Genomic DNA, 14,769 nt, shown 5'->3' on the forward strand with positions numbered 1-14,769 from the left:
GTATGTGTGTCTCTCTACTTTTTACTCCAAACCCTTCAGTTTAAGGCCCAACCTGTCCAGTCTTACTTTACCTACTCTAACAACCCTAATCTCTCATGGACATATGCACATAACATAAACAGCAGTAGCATCTGGCGACAGAGTGGGATGCAAAGACTATACAGATTTTTTGACACTGATCATTTGGACAAATCACAAATTCACAGGTGCTCGCATCTTGGGACATTTGGCCCATAGACTTACACGAAACTCACTGTCAGTTTCCGTTTAGAGTTGGGGAGACATTGAACTAACACGTTTCCTTCCAGAATTTAAACAAGCATCTGATGCAATTAATTACACAAGATTGTATTTCTGGGTGTCCGAGATTAAACATGCTCCAAAAGTATCTGTACGCCAGAGCTAAATGATACAATGACTGAGGTTAAAGTGCAGCGTTAGAGGCAGGCGGGCGAGCAATATCCACCATCCACCGTCGTAGTACGAGCCTGATATGGAATGTGAAGCTAACTGAAGTTGGCTAGCTTCATAAAAGCCAGGGGAGGTTAACATTTTAGAATCATACCCCCAAGACATGCCAACATCTCACCATTTCAATAACAGGGGAGGTTAGCATTTTATATTATACCGCCAAGACATGCCAACATCTCACCATTTCAATAACAGGGGAGGTTAGCATTTTATATTATACCCCCAAGACATGCCAACATCTCACCATTATAATAATAGGGGAGGTTAGCATTTTATATCATACCCCCAAGACATGCCAACATCTCACCATTACAATAACAGGGGAGGTTAGCATTTTATATCATACCCCCAAGACATGCCAACATCTCACCATTACAATAACAGGGGAGGTTAGCATTTTATATCATACCCCCCAATACATGCCAACATCTCACCATTACAATAACAGGGGAGGTTAGCATTTTATATCATATCCCCAAGACATGCCAACATCTCACCATTACAATAACAGGGGAGGTTAGCATTTTATATCATATCCCCAAGACATGCCAACATCTCACCATTACAATAACAGGGGAGGTTAGCATTTTATATCATATCCCCAATACATGCCAACATCTCACCATTACAATAACAGGGGAGGTTAGCATTTTATATCATACCCCCAATACATGCCAACATCTCACCATTACAATAACAGGGGAGGTTAGCATTTTATATCATATCCCCAATACATGCCAACATCTCACCATTACAATAACAGGGGAGGTTAGCATTTTATATCATACCTCCAAGACATGCCAACATCTCACCACTACAATAACAGGGGAGGTTAGCATTTTATATCATATCCCCAATACATGCCAACATCTCACCATTACAATAACAGGGGAGGTTAGCATTTTATATCATACCCCCAATACATGCCAACATCTCACCATTACAATAACAGGGGAGGATAGCATTTTATATCATATCCCCAAGACATGCCAACATCTCACCATTACAATAACAGGGGAGGTTAGCATTTTATATTATATCCCCAATACATGCCAACATCTCACCATTACAATAACAGGGGAGGTTAGCATTTTATATCATATCCCCAAGACATGCCAACATCTCACCATTACAATAACAGGGGAGGTTAGCATTTTATATCATACCCCCAATACATGCCAACATCTCACCATTACAATAACAGGGGAGGTTAGCATTTTATATCATACCCCCCAATACATGCCAACATCTCACCATTACAATAACAGGGGAGGATAGCATTTTATATCATACCCCCAAGACATGCCAACATCTCACCATTACAATAACAGGGGAGGTTAGCATTTTATATCATATCCCCAAGACATGCCAACATCTCACCATTACAATAACAGGGGAGGTTAGCATTTTATATCATATCCCCAAGACATGCCAACATCTCACCATTACAATAACAGGGGAGGTTAGCATTTTATATCATACCCCCCAATACATGCCAACATCTCACCATTACAATAACAGGGGAGGTTAGCATTTTATATCATATCCCCAATACATGCCAACATCTCACCATTACAATAACAGGGAGGTTAGCATTTTATATCATATCCCCAAGACATGCCAACATCTCACCATTACAATAACAGGGGAGGTTAGCATTTTATATCATATCCCCAATACATGCCAACATCTCACCATTACAATAACAGGGGAGGTTAGCATTTTATATCATACCCCCCAATACATGCCAACATCTCACCATTACAATAACAGGGGAGGATAGCATTTTATATCATATCCCCAAGACATGCCAACATCTCACCATTACAATAACAGGGGAGGTTAGCATTTTTGGAGAGGTATGATATTTAAGCCACATTTTTTGCAGTTTTACTAGTGCTTTATTGCAAACAGGATGCATGTTTTTGAATATTTGTAATCTGTAAAGGCTTCCTTCTTTTCACTCTGTCATTTAGGTTGGTATTGTGGAGTAACTACAATGTTGTTGATCCATCCTCAGTTTTCTCCTATCACAGCCATTAAACTTTTATAAAGCCACCATTGGCCTCATGGTGAAATTTACTGTAACTTTCTCACTCATCATTATTCACTATAAATTCAGGATAATCTGTAATCATGGTAGTGTCCACATTATTGTTGAAGTGTTTTGAAACCCTTCTGATTTACAATAAAAGTGACTCCAAAATGACACAATACATTATTTACCATTAATTTCTATTAGGCACAAAATAATCTGAAACAACCAAAACAAACAGCAAATGCATCCAAGTTTGTAGAGGCACATTTCGTGCTTGGAATATGGGACAAAATACTACAGTTTTGTTTACTTTAATACACACGTGATGTTGTCCCAATACTTTTGGTCCCCTAAAAATGGGGAGGGGGGGGGGGACTATGTACAAAGAAGTACTGTAACTTCTAAACGGTTCACCTGATATGGATGAAAATGCCCTCAAATTAAAGCTGACAGTCTGCACTTTAACCTCAGTCATTGTATCAAAGGGCTGGTGTACTGAGATCCAGAACAACAAATAAATTGTCACTGTCCCAAATCTTTTGAAGCTCACTGTACGTCAACCACAGACCAGGGGTCGTATGTATCAAGATTTTCAGAGTCGGAGTGCTGATTTAGGATCAGTTTTGCTTGTTAAAACACAAATCAATAAAAGACTACATTGACAAGGGGATCGGTAGTTTGACTGTATAACCAACCCAGGCCAATCCTGCTACCTGCCTCCACTTCCTATAGCCAGTCTGATTTGAAAGTCAAATCATCTGTCAGTATTTCCCTCCACCTATTACAGGTTCAATCATAATGCTTCTTTGTCCCAGGCAACCAACCGTATGCTGAGTCACCCTCGTCTCTGTAACACACTCACGCACACGGTTACTGCGTTGGTGACATTCACAAGTGTACACACACTCACGCAAACAAACCGTGGTTAAAGGGGCATTGACTGTTGGCGACAGCAGGCAACTGTTTGAGTAAATCAAATCTTATCTTACAATGTTAGCAGATGTTAATGCGAGTGTAGCAAAATGCTTGTGCTTCTAGTTCCAACCATGCAGTAATATCTAACAAGTAATCTAACCTAACAATTTCAAAACAACTACCTTATACACACAAGTTTAAAGGGATGAATAAGAATATGCGCATAAAAATATATGGATGAGCGATGGCCGAAAGGCATAGGCAAGATGCAGTAGATGGTATAGAGCACAGTATATACATATGAGATGAGTAATGTAGGGTATGTAAACATTATACTGTACAAAGTGGCATAGAATAATCCATGAGATGGCGTATCCCGCTCTCTAACCCCCGACCCACACACAGTAACAACACACTCAATCTACACCATTCAAACAGTACACATAATCATAGCATACAGTACAAAATGGTCCCATAATATGACTGAGATACTGGGACTTCCGAAAGTATTCATACCCCTGGACTTATTCCACACTCTGTTGTGTTACAGCCTGAATTCAGAATGGATTAATTTGTTTCTCTCATCCATCTACAAACAATAACCCACAAAAGTGAAAACATGTTCATAGAAGTTTTTTGCTAATTTGACAAATTCATTCAGAAATATCTAATTTACATATGTATTCACACCCAAGTCAACACGTTAGAGTCACCTTTGGCAGCGATTACAGCTGTGAGTCTTTCTGGGAAAGTCTCTAAGAGTTTTGCACACCTGGATTGTGCAATACTTACACATTATTACTTAAAAAGTTCTTCATGCTCTTTCAAGTTGGTTGTTGATCATTGTTAGACAGCCTTTTTCAAGTCTTGACATTGATTTTCAAGCCGATTTAAGTCAACACTAATTAGGCCACTCAGGAACATACGTCGTCTTGGTAAGAAACTCTAGTGTACAGTGGGGCAAAAAACTATTTAGTCAGCCACCAATTGTGCAAGTTCTCCCACTTAAAAAGATGAGAGGCCTGTAACTTTCATCATAGGTACACTTCAACTATGACAGACAAAATGAGAAAAAAAATCCAGAAAATCACATTGTAGGATTTTTTATTAATTTATTTGCAAATTATGGTGGAAAATAAGTATTTGGTCAATAACAAAAGTCAATAACAAAAGGTGAGGGATCAGCCCAGAACTACACGGCAGGACCTGGTCAATGACCTGAAGAGAGCTGGGACCACAGTCTCAAAGAAAACCATTAGTAACACACTACGCCGCCATGGATTAAAATCCTGCAGCGCACGCAAGGTCCCCCTGCTCAAGTCAGCGCATGTCCAGGCCCGTCTGAAGTTTGCCAATGACCATCTGGATGAGCCAGAGGAGGAATGGGAGAAGGTCATGTGGTCTGATGAGACAAAAATAGAGCTTTTTGGTCTAAACTCCACTCGCCGTGTTTGGAGGAAGAAGGATGAGTACAACCCCAAGAACACCATCCCAACCGTGAAGCATGGAGGTGGAAACATCATTATTTGGGGATGCTTTTTGTAAAGGGGACAGGACGACTGCACCATATTGAGGGGAGGACGGATGGGGCCATGTATCGCGAGATCTTGGCCAACAATCTCCTTCCCTCAGTAAGAGCATTGAAGATGGGTCGTGGCTGGGTCTTCCAGCATGACAATGACCCGAAACACACAGCCAGGGCAACTAAGGAGTGGCTCCGTAAGAAGAAATACCCAATAGACCCAAAAGAAAATTGAAAACCCAATAGAAAATCTTTGGAGGGAGCTGAAAGTCCGACTGAACAGTAGTCCAGGTGCGACAAAACTAGGGCCTGTAGGACCTGCCATGTTTATGGTGCTGTCAATATGTTTGACCATGACAGTTTAAAATCCAGGGTTACTCCAAGCAGTTGTCACCTCAATTTGCTCAATTTCCACATTAATTATTACAAGATTTAGTTGAGATTTAGTGAAATATTTGTCCCAAATACAATACTTTTAGAAATATTTAGGACTGACTCATTCCTTGCCACCCACTCTGAAACTAACTACAACTCTTTGTTAAGCAAACACAGACACATTGGCTTTAATCAGATGCCGAGACAGCCGCCCTGGGGAATTCCTGATTCTACCTGGATAATGTTGGAGGCGCTTCCCTTAAAGAACACCCTCTGTTCTGTTGGACAGGTAACTCTTCATCCACAATATAGCAAGTGGTGTGAATCCATAACACATCTGATGGACCTGGATATGGTCTGGATGGTCTATAGTAGCTTCCCACCAGAATGGGCTTTAGGTGAGGCAGATGAACCTGTAGCCATATTACTTCAACAGTATTTAACATGAGATCCGCTCTAATCTTTACAGGAATGTGGTTCTGAATATAAACAACACCTCCACCATTGGCATTTCTATCTTTCTATAAATGTTATAACATTGTATTGCTACCACTGTATCAAAGGTATTATCTAAGTGAGTTTCAGGGATAGTCAGAATATGAATGTCGTCTGTTACGAGCAAATTTTTAAGTTCAAGCGACATATGTTAACGTGGGCTATTTTGAGCACTTTTCTTCTGGGATGCTTACTTATTTGTATTGCTTTACTGGGAAGCTTAGCAGCAGTAGATATGCTCATGTTAGTGCAGGGTGAGCTGCACACGGTGGACATCCTCCTAGGGCAGTGCTAACAGTATAACCGGCACATGATTACTGCATACAATAGCTGTAGGATCAGCAGAGGCATTCAGGACAGTAAGAGGGACATAAATTAGGTTACATACATTGTGTCTACCAACACCCCTGTGTACCTAACATGAGCACAGGGAAGTATTATCCACAGGTATTGGCTGTAGCAGAACAGAGGAGGTCATTGGGGATGTTGGTGCCTATGGAACCGGATGGGAGTTGGGAGCTATCAGTAAACTATGAAGATAATAGGAGACAGATTCCAAGCAATAGCTATTCTCACAGAAGTCGCTGTAGCACTGTTGAGATATCATCTTCTGAGGGCAGTGTTAGTAGTTGCAGGGGTTACCTTGGTAACACTGTCAGGATATCATCTTCTGAGGGCAGTGTTAGTAGTAGCAAGGGTTACCTTGTTAGCACTGTTGGGATATCATCTTCTGAGGGCAGTGTTAGTAGTAGCAGGGGTTAACTTGGTAGCACTGTTGGGATATCATCTTCTGAGGGCAGTGTTAGTAGTAGCAGGGGTTACCTTGTTAGTACTGTTGGGATATCATCTTCTGAGGGCAGTGTTCGTAGTAGCAGGGGTTAACTTGGTAGCACTGTTGGGATATCATATTCTGAGGGCAGTGTTAGTAGTAGCAGGGGTTACCTTGTTAGCACTGTTGGGATATCATCTTCTGAGGGCAGTGTTAGTAGTAGCAGGGGTTAACTTGGTAGCACTGTTGGGATATCATCTTCTGAGGGCAGTGTTAGTAGTAGCAGTGGTAACCTTGGTAGCACTGTTGGGATATCATCTTCTGAGGGCAGTGTTAGTAGTAGCAGGGGTTACCTTGGTAGCACTGTTGGGATATCATCTTCTGAGGGCAGTGTTAGTAGTAGCAGGGGTTACCTTTGTAGCACTGTTGGGATATCATCTTCTGAGGGCATTGATGTGAAACATATATACAGTGTTGAGTTACCTCAAGATTAGGTCAAGTTGATTAAAGCCACCACACGTGTATATTGAGTGGCTATTGAGGAAGAAGATGATGGGGAACAAAGTGAAAATGACATGGCTTGGGAACATCTCTTGGAGCCTGTGGTCGGGGAAGACTGGGTGAAAGCATGAGTTTTTTTTTGGACCTTCATTTTTGTGGAACCCAGAAGAAAAGTATCCTGAAAGCATAGTCAGGCAAAGAGAGAGTGGGAATTGTCATGTTATCAAACTTTGGTTTTGTCTTTGCATATATAATTATGCATAGCATGACACATTAATACTGTTATGTCTTGTGTTTCTTTTTGCTTTCATGTCTTGTGCCATCACTCTCTTAGGAACCAGAAGCTGAAATGGGGAAAGTCAAAAGTGTGATTATAGAACAGAGGCCACAAGTCTTGGATTTGTAAAACATAATAATAAACTGAATGGTAATCATGTTTTATTATCATTGTTTGTTTATTTATAAGTCATTTCCAAGTTTATATAATGTTGAACAGCATGGAGTTAATGTTCAAAGGGGGAACTGATTAGTTCTAAACTTGAAATATCCTTATTCATGTTACTGAGGGAGAGGGGATTGTAGAATGTTTACATGTCAGAACATGTTATTGTTAGACATCAGGTATCCTATGGAAAGGAGAAGGGTCACAGTCTGGTACAAGGACAGCCGTGAGTTGGGGAGGAGTGGGGAATTTGGGCCGAGGTCAGGTTAGATGAAGTGAGGAAGAACAGATATCCCTAATCTTCTGTATAGCAAAAGAGGTGTATTGGCTGTTCAGATGTGTAAGGAGAGGGCTCAGCATAAGAGAAAGGGTTAAATACCAGTTCTTGTGTGAATGTGTCTGTTCAGCTGTCTGACCCTTTGGATGAAAAAAAAACTTGCTTTGTGCTTTTATACTTGTCAGGTCCTAAATAACAGGGTAAAAATTAACAAGAGTAGGGGTGTGTCCTCTGTCACACTCAGTCTTCAATAGCGTTTGTCCTCTGCTGGAGTGGTGACCATCACTTCCTTGTTTCCAAAGTCCCAGAATGCCGTCATGTGGAAGGCCATGTTGGAGAGCACCACCAGGTACTCACATAGAGCAAACAGAGTGTAGACTGGAGGGAAAGGGAGGGAGGAAGGGAGAGGGGGAAATAGAGAGGGAGGGCGTAAATGAGATGAGACATCAGTCAGTTATCAGTCACTTGTCTCAGTGAAGGAGAGAGATACACTGTATATACAAAAGTATGTGGACACCCCTACATATTAGTGGATTTGGCCATTTCAGCCACACCCGTTGCTGACAGGTATACAAATATTGAGCATACAGTCATGCAGTCTCCAGAGACAAACATTGGCAGTAGAATGGCCTTACTGAAGAGCTCAGTTACTTTCAATGTGGCACCGTCATAGGATGCCACCTTTCCAACAAGTCAGTTCATCAAATTTCTGCCCTGCTAGAGCTGCCCCAGTCAACTTTAAGTGCTGATATTGTGAAGTGGAAAACGTCTAGGAGCAACAACGGCTCAGCCGCTAAGTGGTAGGACACACAAGCTCACAGAATGGGACCGCCGAATGCTGAAGCGCGTAAATATATATTCGGTCGCAACACTCACTACAGAGTTCCAAACCGCCTCTGGAAGCAACATCAGCACAAGAACTGTTCTGGGTTTCCATGGCTGAGCAGCCGCACACAAGGCTAAGATCACCATGCGCAACGCCAAGCCTAATTGCCCAACATCACGGCCAGACCTCACTAATAATCTTGTGGCTGAATGGAAGCAAGTCCCCACAACAATGTTCCACCATCTAGTAGAAAGCCTTCCCAGAAGAGAGGAGGCTGTTATAGCAGCAAAGGGGGGACCAACGCCATATTTTGGAATGAGATGTTAGACGAGCAGGTGTCCACATCCTTTTAGTGTACATTCAGACATATGATATACATAGCATGTTACAACAGAGTCGAGAGAATGTGTACACTGGAAGAGACGGGAGCGAGAACCCATTTGGGGTGGAGGTGAAAGGAGCGGAGGTTTCAAACTGGAGTATTGGTGTTATCATTACTGGTAACGCCGGGGTTGACAAAGATATGAGGGAAATGGAGAAACAAAGCCCTAAACACACAGACAACTTCTACTCAAACTTCCTCTACTACAGGGTGATGTATATTACAAAATATGACATTATCAGGACCTTGATTGACTGAGCAGAGAGGAAAGAGGGGCATAATACAAAATAATGGGTGGGGATCTGTTCAAAAGTAGTACACTATATAGGGAATAGGGTTCCAATACAGGTGCCAAAAACTCACTTATGGGTTCGCAGTACTTGTTGTGGCGTCTGTAAAAGTAGGCGGCGACCAAACAAAAGCTGACATTGAAGAGAAAGAGACGCACCTTCCAACGAAACGACGTGATCTCCTGGGAGAGACAGAAAGAGGAGGAGAGTCACCAACAGACAGAGAGAGAGATTGAGACAGAGAGGGGGAGAAAGAGATGGAGACAAACAGAGCGGTTAAAATGTAGCTAGCTATAACAGGTGGTGTTGCAATAGTGAGTTCAGAGTGCCTCAGGCTGGTGAGGGTAGTTGGGTTGGTCCCCGTGTGTGTAACCCACTTCCCCTGCTTTGAACAGACCAAGCCACACACTAACAAAACATAAGCTGTGGACTCAAACACATACAGTTGAAGTCTGAAGTTTACATACACTTAGGTTGGAGTCATTGGAACTCGTTTTTCAACCACTCCACAAATATCTTGTTAACAAACTATAGTTTTGGCAAGTCAGCTAGGACATCTACTTTGTGCATGACAAGTAATTTTTCCAACAACTGTTTACAGACAGATTATTTCACTTATAATTCACTGTATCACAAATCCAGTGGGTCAGAAGTTTACATACACTAAGTTGACTGTGCCTTTAAACAGCTTGGAAAATTCCAGAAAATGACGACATGGCTTTAGAAGCTTCTGATAGGCTAATTGACATAATTTGAGTCAATTGGAGGTGTACCTGTGGATGTACTTTAAGGCCTACCTTCAAACTCAGTGCCTCTTTGCTTGACATCATGGGAAAATCAAAAGAAATCAGCAAAGACCTCAGAAAAAAAATTGTAGACCTCCACAAGTCTGGTTCATCCTTGGGAGCAATTTCCAAAAGTCTGGTTCATCCTTGGGAGCAATTTCCAAACGCCTGAGGGTACCATGTTCATCTGTACAAACAATAGTACGCAAGTTTAAACACCATGAGACAACGCAGCCGTCATACCGCTCAGGAAGGAGACGTGTTCTGTCTCCTAGAGATGAACGTACTTGGGTGCGAAAAGGGCAAATCAATCCCAGAACAACAGCAAAGGACCTTGTGAAGATGCTGGAGAAAACATGTACAAAGTATCTATATCCACAGTAAAACGAGTCCCATATCGACATAACCTGAAAAGCCGCTCAGCAAGGAAGAAGCCACTGCTCCAAAACCGCCATAAAAAGCCAGACTACGGTTTGCAACTGCACAAGGGGACAAAGATTGTGCTTTTTAGAGAAATGTCCTCTGGTCTGATGAAACAAAAATAGAACTGTTTGGCCATAATGACCATCATTATGTTTGGAGGAAAAAGGGGGAGGCTTGCAAGCCGAAGATCACCATCCCAACCTTGAAGCACGGGGGTGGCAGCATCATGTTGCGGGGGTGCTTAGCTGCAGGAGGGACTGGTGCACTTCACAAAATAGATGGCATCATGAGGTAAGAAAATTATGTGGATATATTCAAGAAATACCTCAAGACATCAGTCAGGAAGTTAAAGCTTGGTCGCAACTGGGTCTTCCAAATGGACAATGACCCCAAGCATACTTCCAAAGTTGTGGCAAAATGGCATAAGGACAACAAAGTCAAGGTATTGGAGTGGCCATCACAGAGCCCTGACCTAAATCCTATAGAAAATGTGTGGGCAGAACTGAAAAAGAGTGTGCGAACAAGGAGGCCTAAAACCTAACTCAGTTTTTTTATTTTACCTTTATTTAACTAGGCAAGTCAGTTAAGAACAAATTCTTATTTTCAATGACGGCCTACCTGCCTGTTCAGGGGCAGAACAGCAGACCTTGTCAGCTCGGGGGTTTGAACTTGCAACCTTCTGGTTACTAGTGCAACGCTCTAACCACTAGGCTACCCTGCCGCCCCTGCACCAGGTCTGTCAGGAGGAATGGGCCAAAATTCACCCAACTTGAAACAATTTCAAGGCAATGCTACAAAATACTAATTGAGTGTAAGTAAAGTTCTGACCCACTGGGAATGTGATGAAAGAAATAAAAGCTGAAATAAATCTCTCTACTATTATTCTGACATTTCACATTCTTAAAATAAAGTGGTGATCTGACCTAAGACAGGGAATTTTTACTAGGATTAAATGTCAGGAATTGTGAAAGACTGAGTTTAAATGTATTTGGCTGTGTATGTCAACTTCCGACTTCAACTGTACACCTCGGGTGACACCATCATAGTTCTGTGTGTGGTTATAAATTAATTTCCACACCTGTTTGCTGGTGTTGAAACTGTGGCTCAATGTGTGTTGAAAGGCTATCAGAGATTAGTGTGTGTCCATAATGAGCCAGGGCCATAATGAGCTCTCTGGTATTCAAAAAGCATCTCAAAGCGAGATGCAGCAATGCTAATCTAGGATCAGGTCTCTCTGTCCAATTATATTAATTATGATCAAAAAAGCATAATTGATCCTAGACTCTTTATTAATAGGGTCCCTGGTAACAGTAGCTCAACACTGTCACGGGGTGGTGAGAAAGAGTCCTGTTCTCTGGCATGGCTGCTGTAGCATTAATGACCCAGCCTCTGGCACACGTCTACAGTAATGGCATAGGTTTGAGTCCGGCCTACTCCCCTTTTATGCAACCTGTCTCAGATATATATATATATATATATCTATCTATCTATCTTACGAAACTGTCATCCTTTTTCACTATCTGTTCAATAAAATCTGAAAATCCCATATAAAAATTAAGAAAGGGTCCTGTTCCAAGTACAGGAATGAACATCAGCTTTTTTAGTAGGATGTTGAGACATTTATGACGAGTCTTAAAAAGTGGGATAACAACGCCGATGACACTAGTACTCAAGGACTGAAGAGGAATGGCAATACGAAGGCACACAGCACAAATAAGAAACATGCACGGTAAGGTGAGGGAATGAGGGTGTGTACTCTACCTCGGGGTTGAGACTGAACTTCTTAATCACCTGCCACAGTCTGCAGGTAATGAGCATGTGCAGAAGAGAGCAGGCGGCGAACGTGATAAAACCATTCTTGTGAACACCTGCCGAACACAAACCCGGCAGTGAATGTAACTCTAAAACACCAGCACATAATACAGTGGATAACAACACATCTGTCACTTACGCTAAAAACTAAGTGGACATTAACGCAGGGTGTATGAATGCATGTGTACGATGCATTAGCCCATGTCCTAACTTGGAATGCAAAGCAGTGTGTGTATATGTTTGATGCATGCTTGTGCACGTGTGCATCTACCGGTACTCACTGTAGGTCTCAGTAGAGGACACATAGGTGAGCAACAGCAGGCCTACGTTCTCAGCCAGGGCAGCTATGAGAGCCAGGACGCTAAGGCCCATGTCAGGGAAGCTCTTAGCAAACCGTCCGCGGTAGAAGCTGAAGTAGGCCGCAGCCACCAGGAAACGAGGGGCCGAGTGCAGGCCGATACAGAACCTCCATATATAGCGCTCTGGGACCAGACTGATAGATGCACTGATGGAGGGGAGGTAGTTGGGCACCTGGTGGTGAGGAGGTGCAGCAGGAGGAGAGGTCAGTCAATGGAGTGTTATTTGTATATGTAGTGTAGCACGTTCTACAATGCTGTATTTATTTAAGCGATACACACACATTGTCAGTATTACCAGTAGTGTAGCACGTGTAGTGTAGAACATTCTGCATATAGCTAAGCTAATACTGCATTTATCAAAGTGCATCATAGGCCCTTATTTAAAGGAAAATTACACCCAAAAAGTATATTTTGGTATTTGTTTCATTAGTCCATTGTTGTTATTGTCCCAACATGTATTGCATGTCAGCATTCAAGATATTGAACTTTCAAAATACAGCCGGTATGATGCAAAATGCATGTATTTTGAAAATACATATATCTTGAATGCTGACATGTAATACATTTTGGGACAATAACAACAATGGACTAATGAAACAAATAGGAAAACCTCCCTAATCAAAAACCTGAAAGGAAGTGTCAATGGACAGAGAGAGAGACAAGACAGAACGAGAGTGAGGTGAACTACTCACCTGACAGTGGGTATAGGTAGACTCATCGAAATGGAACATCAGAGAAATGACGATGCAGGCTATTAGACCGGTTAGAGCCAGCAAGACAGTCCCAACGGCAAAGTCCGTGAAAGGAAGCCGGATCAGCGGCTTGTCCCGATCCAGACTTCCGTACAGTCCCTGCAGCATCCTGCCAACAAAACACCACCCAAACAAATGGAACAGCTAACGTTAGCCGAGCTCCTTCATTGACAACTGTTTGGCTACTTTATTTTTAACATGGATGCATGGACAGCTGGCTAGTAGAGTAATAAAAGCTACATCACGTTATTTGCTGTATTTCAATAACCAGCTAACTACTATGGCCGAGCATCGGCGCGGCTAATTATGGCCAAACCAGTTAGCTAGCTAACGTTAGGTTAACATGACAGAATATTCGCTAGTTAGCTGCTCTGGCATGCATTTTGAAATGAACCACAATAATAAATCAACCAAATATAACTAGTATAGCAACATACGGTAGCCTACCTGGCTTTCCCCCCAAGCTATCCCGACTGGGAGCTGGATTTCATAGCCTTCCACCCGGTCTCATCCACCAGACGACCATTATGGCTAACGTTAACACGCGTTAGCTAGCAGGCTAAAGTCAAGAGGTAACAAGCTACCAGTTCTCAAAGAGGTCGTTCAAATTGAGATCTGTAGCTAGTTAGTGTAAAGTAATCGTTATCAGTGGTGTGAGTATACTGTGCTGATAGTTTAGTATTCCGTTAGCTGGTTGAATCAGCTGTAGGCGAAAAATAGTATGAGCTGCACCCGGAAGAACGTCCAGCTAAACTGGTATAATTTAAACCAGAGGAAAGGAAAGGCACAACTCGGTGGAAAATCTGTCTCCCTCCAGCAGGCGGCGTTATTTCCTTGTTTCGCCCAACAAGCAATGAGTTTATTTATGTAGATCAGTAGTTCCAAACTTTTTATAGTCCCGTCCCCTTCAAACATTCAACCTCCAGCTGCGTATCCCCTCTAGCACCAGGGTCAGCATACTCTCAATTTTAGTTTTTTTTGCCATCATTGTAAGGCTGCCACACACACATTATATGATACATTTATTAAACATAAGAATGAGTGTGAGTTTGTCAAAACCTGGCTCCTGGGAAGTGAAAAAAGTCTTAAATCACTTTTCACATACAGTCTGTGCCTGTATTTAGTTGTCATGCTAGTGAGGGCCGAGAATCCACTCTCACGTAGGTACGTGGTTGCAAAGGGCATCAGTGTCTTAGCAGTGCGATTTGTCAAGGCAAGAAACTCTGAGGGCAGCCCTGTCCAGAAATCTGGCAGTGGCTTCTGATTAAATTCAATTTTCACAGAACCGCTTGTTGCAATTTCGATGAGGCTCTCTTGTTCAGATATCGGTAAGTG

The 14,769-nt window shown here is 42.2% G+C and overlaps 1 protein-coding gene across 2 annotated transcripts; it reads right to left on the minus strand.

Moving 5' to 3' along the window:
- Window positions 1–7,485: 7,485 nt before the first annotated feature.
- On the minus strand, window positions 7,486–14,256 carry LOC139393084 (post-GPI attachment to proteins factor 2-like). 2 transcript variants are annotated; one of them, XM_071141427.1, is made up of 6 exons: window positions 13,882–14,256; window positions 13,375–13,543; window positions 12,605–12,854; window positions 12,273–12,379; window positions 9,377–9,485; window positions 7,486–8,183 (listed from the first exon to the last, which is right to left on the minus strand). In XM_071141427.1, exons 2-6 carry the CDS (start codon window positions 13,540–13,542, stop codon window positions 8,053–8,055), a joined length of 765 nt encoding a protein of 254 aa, XP_070997528.1. In that variant the 5' UTR covers window position 13,543; window positions 13,882–14,256; the 3' UTR covers window positions 7,486–8,052. The 2 variants fall into 2 exon arrangements, with proteins under 2 accessions (XP_070997528.1, XP_070997529.1); XM_071141428.1 differs by having other exon boundaries at window positions 7,523–8,183; window positions 13,872–14,214.
- Between the last annotated feature and the right edge of the window lie 513 nt (window positions 14,257–14,769).

Source organism: Oncorhynchus clarkii, chromosome 33, assembly GCF_045791955.1.
Source record: "Oncorhynchus clarkii lewisi isolate Uvic-CL-2024 chromosome 33, UVic_Ocla_1.0, whole genome shotgun sequence".
Lineage (NCBI taxonomy): Eukaryota > Metazoa > Chordata > Actinopteri > Salmoniformes > Salmonidae > Oncorhynchus > Oncorhynchus clarkii.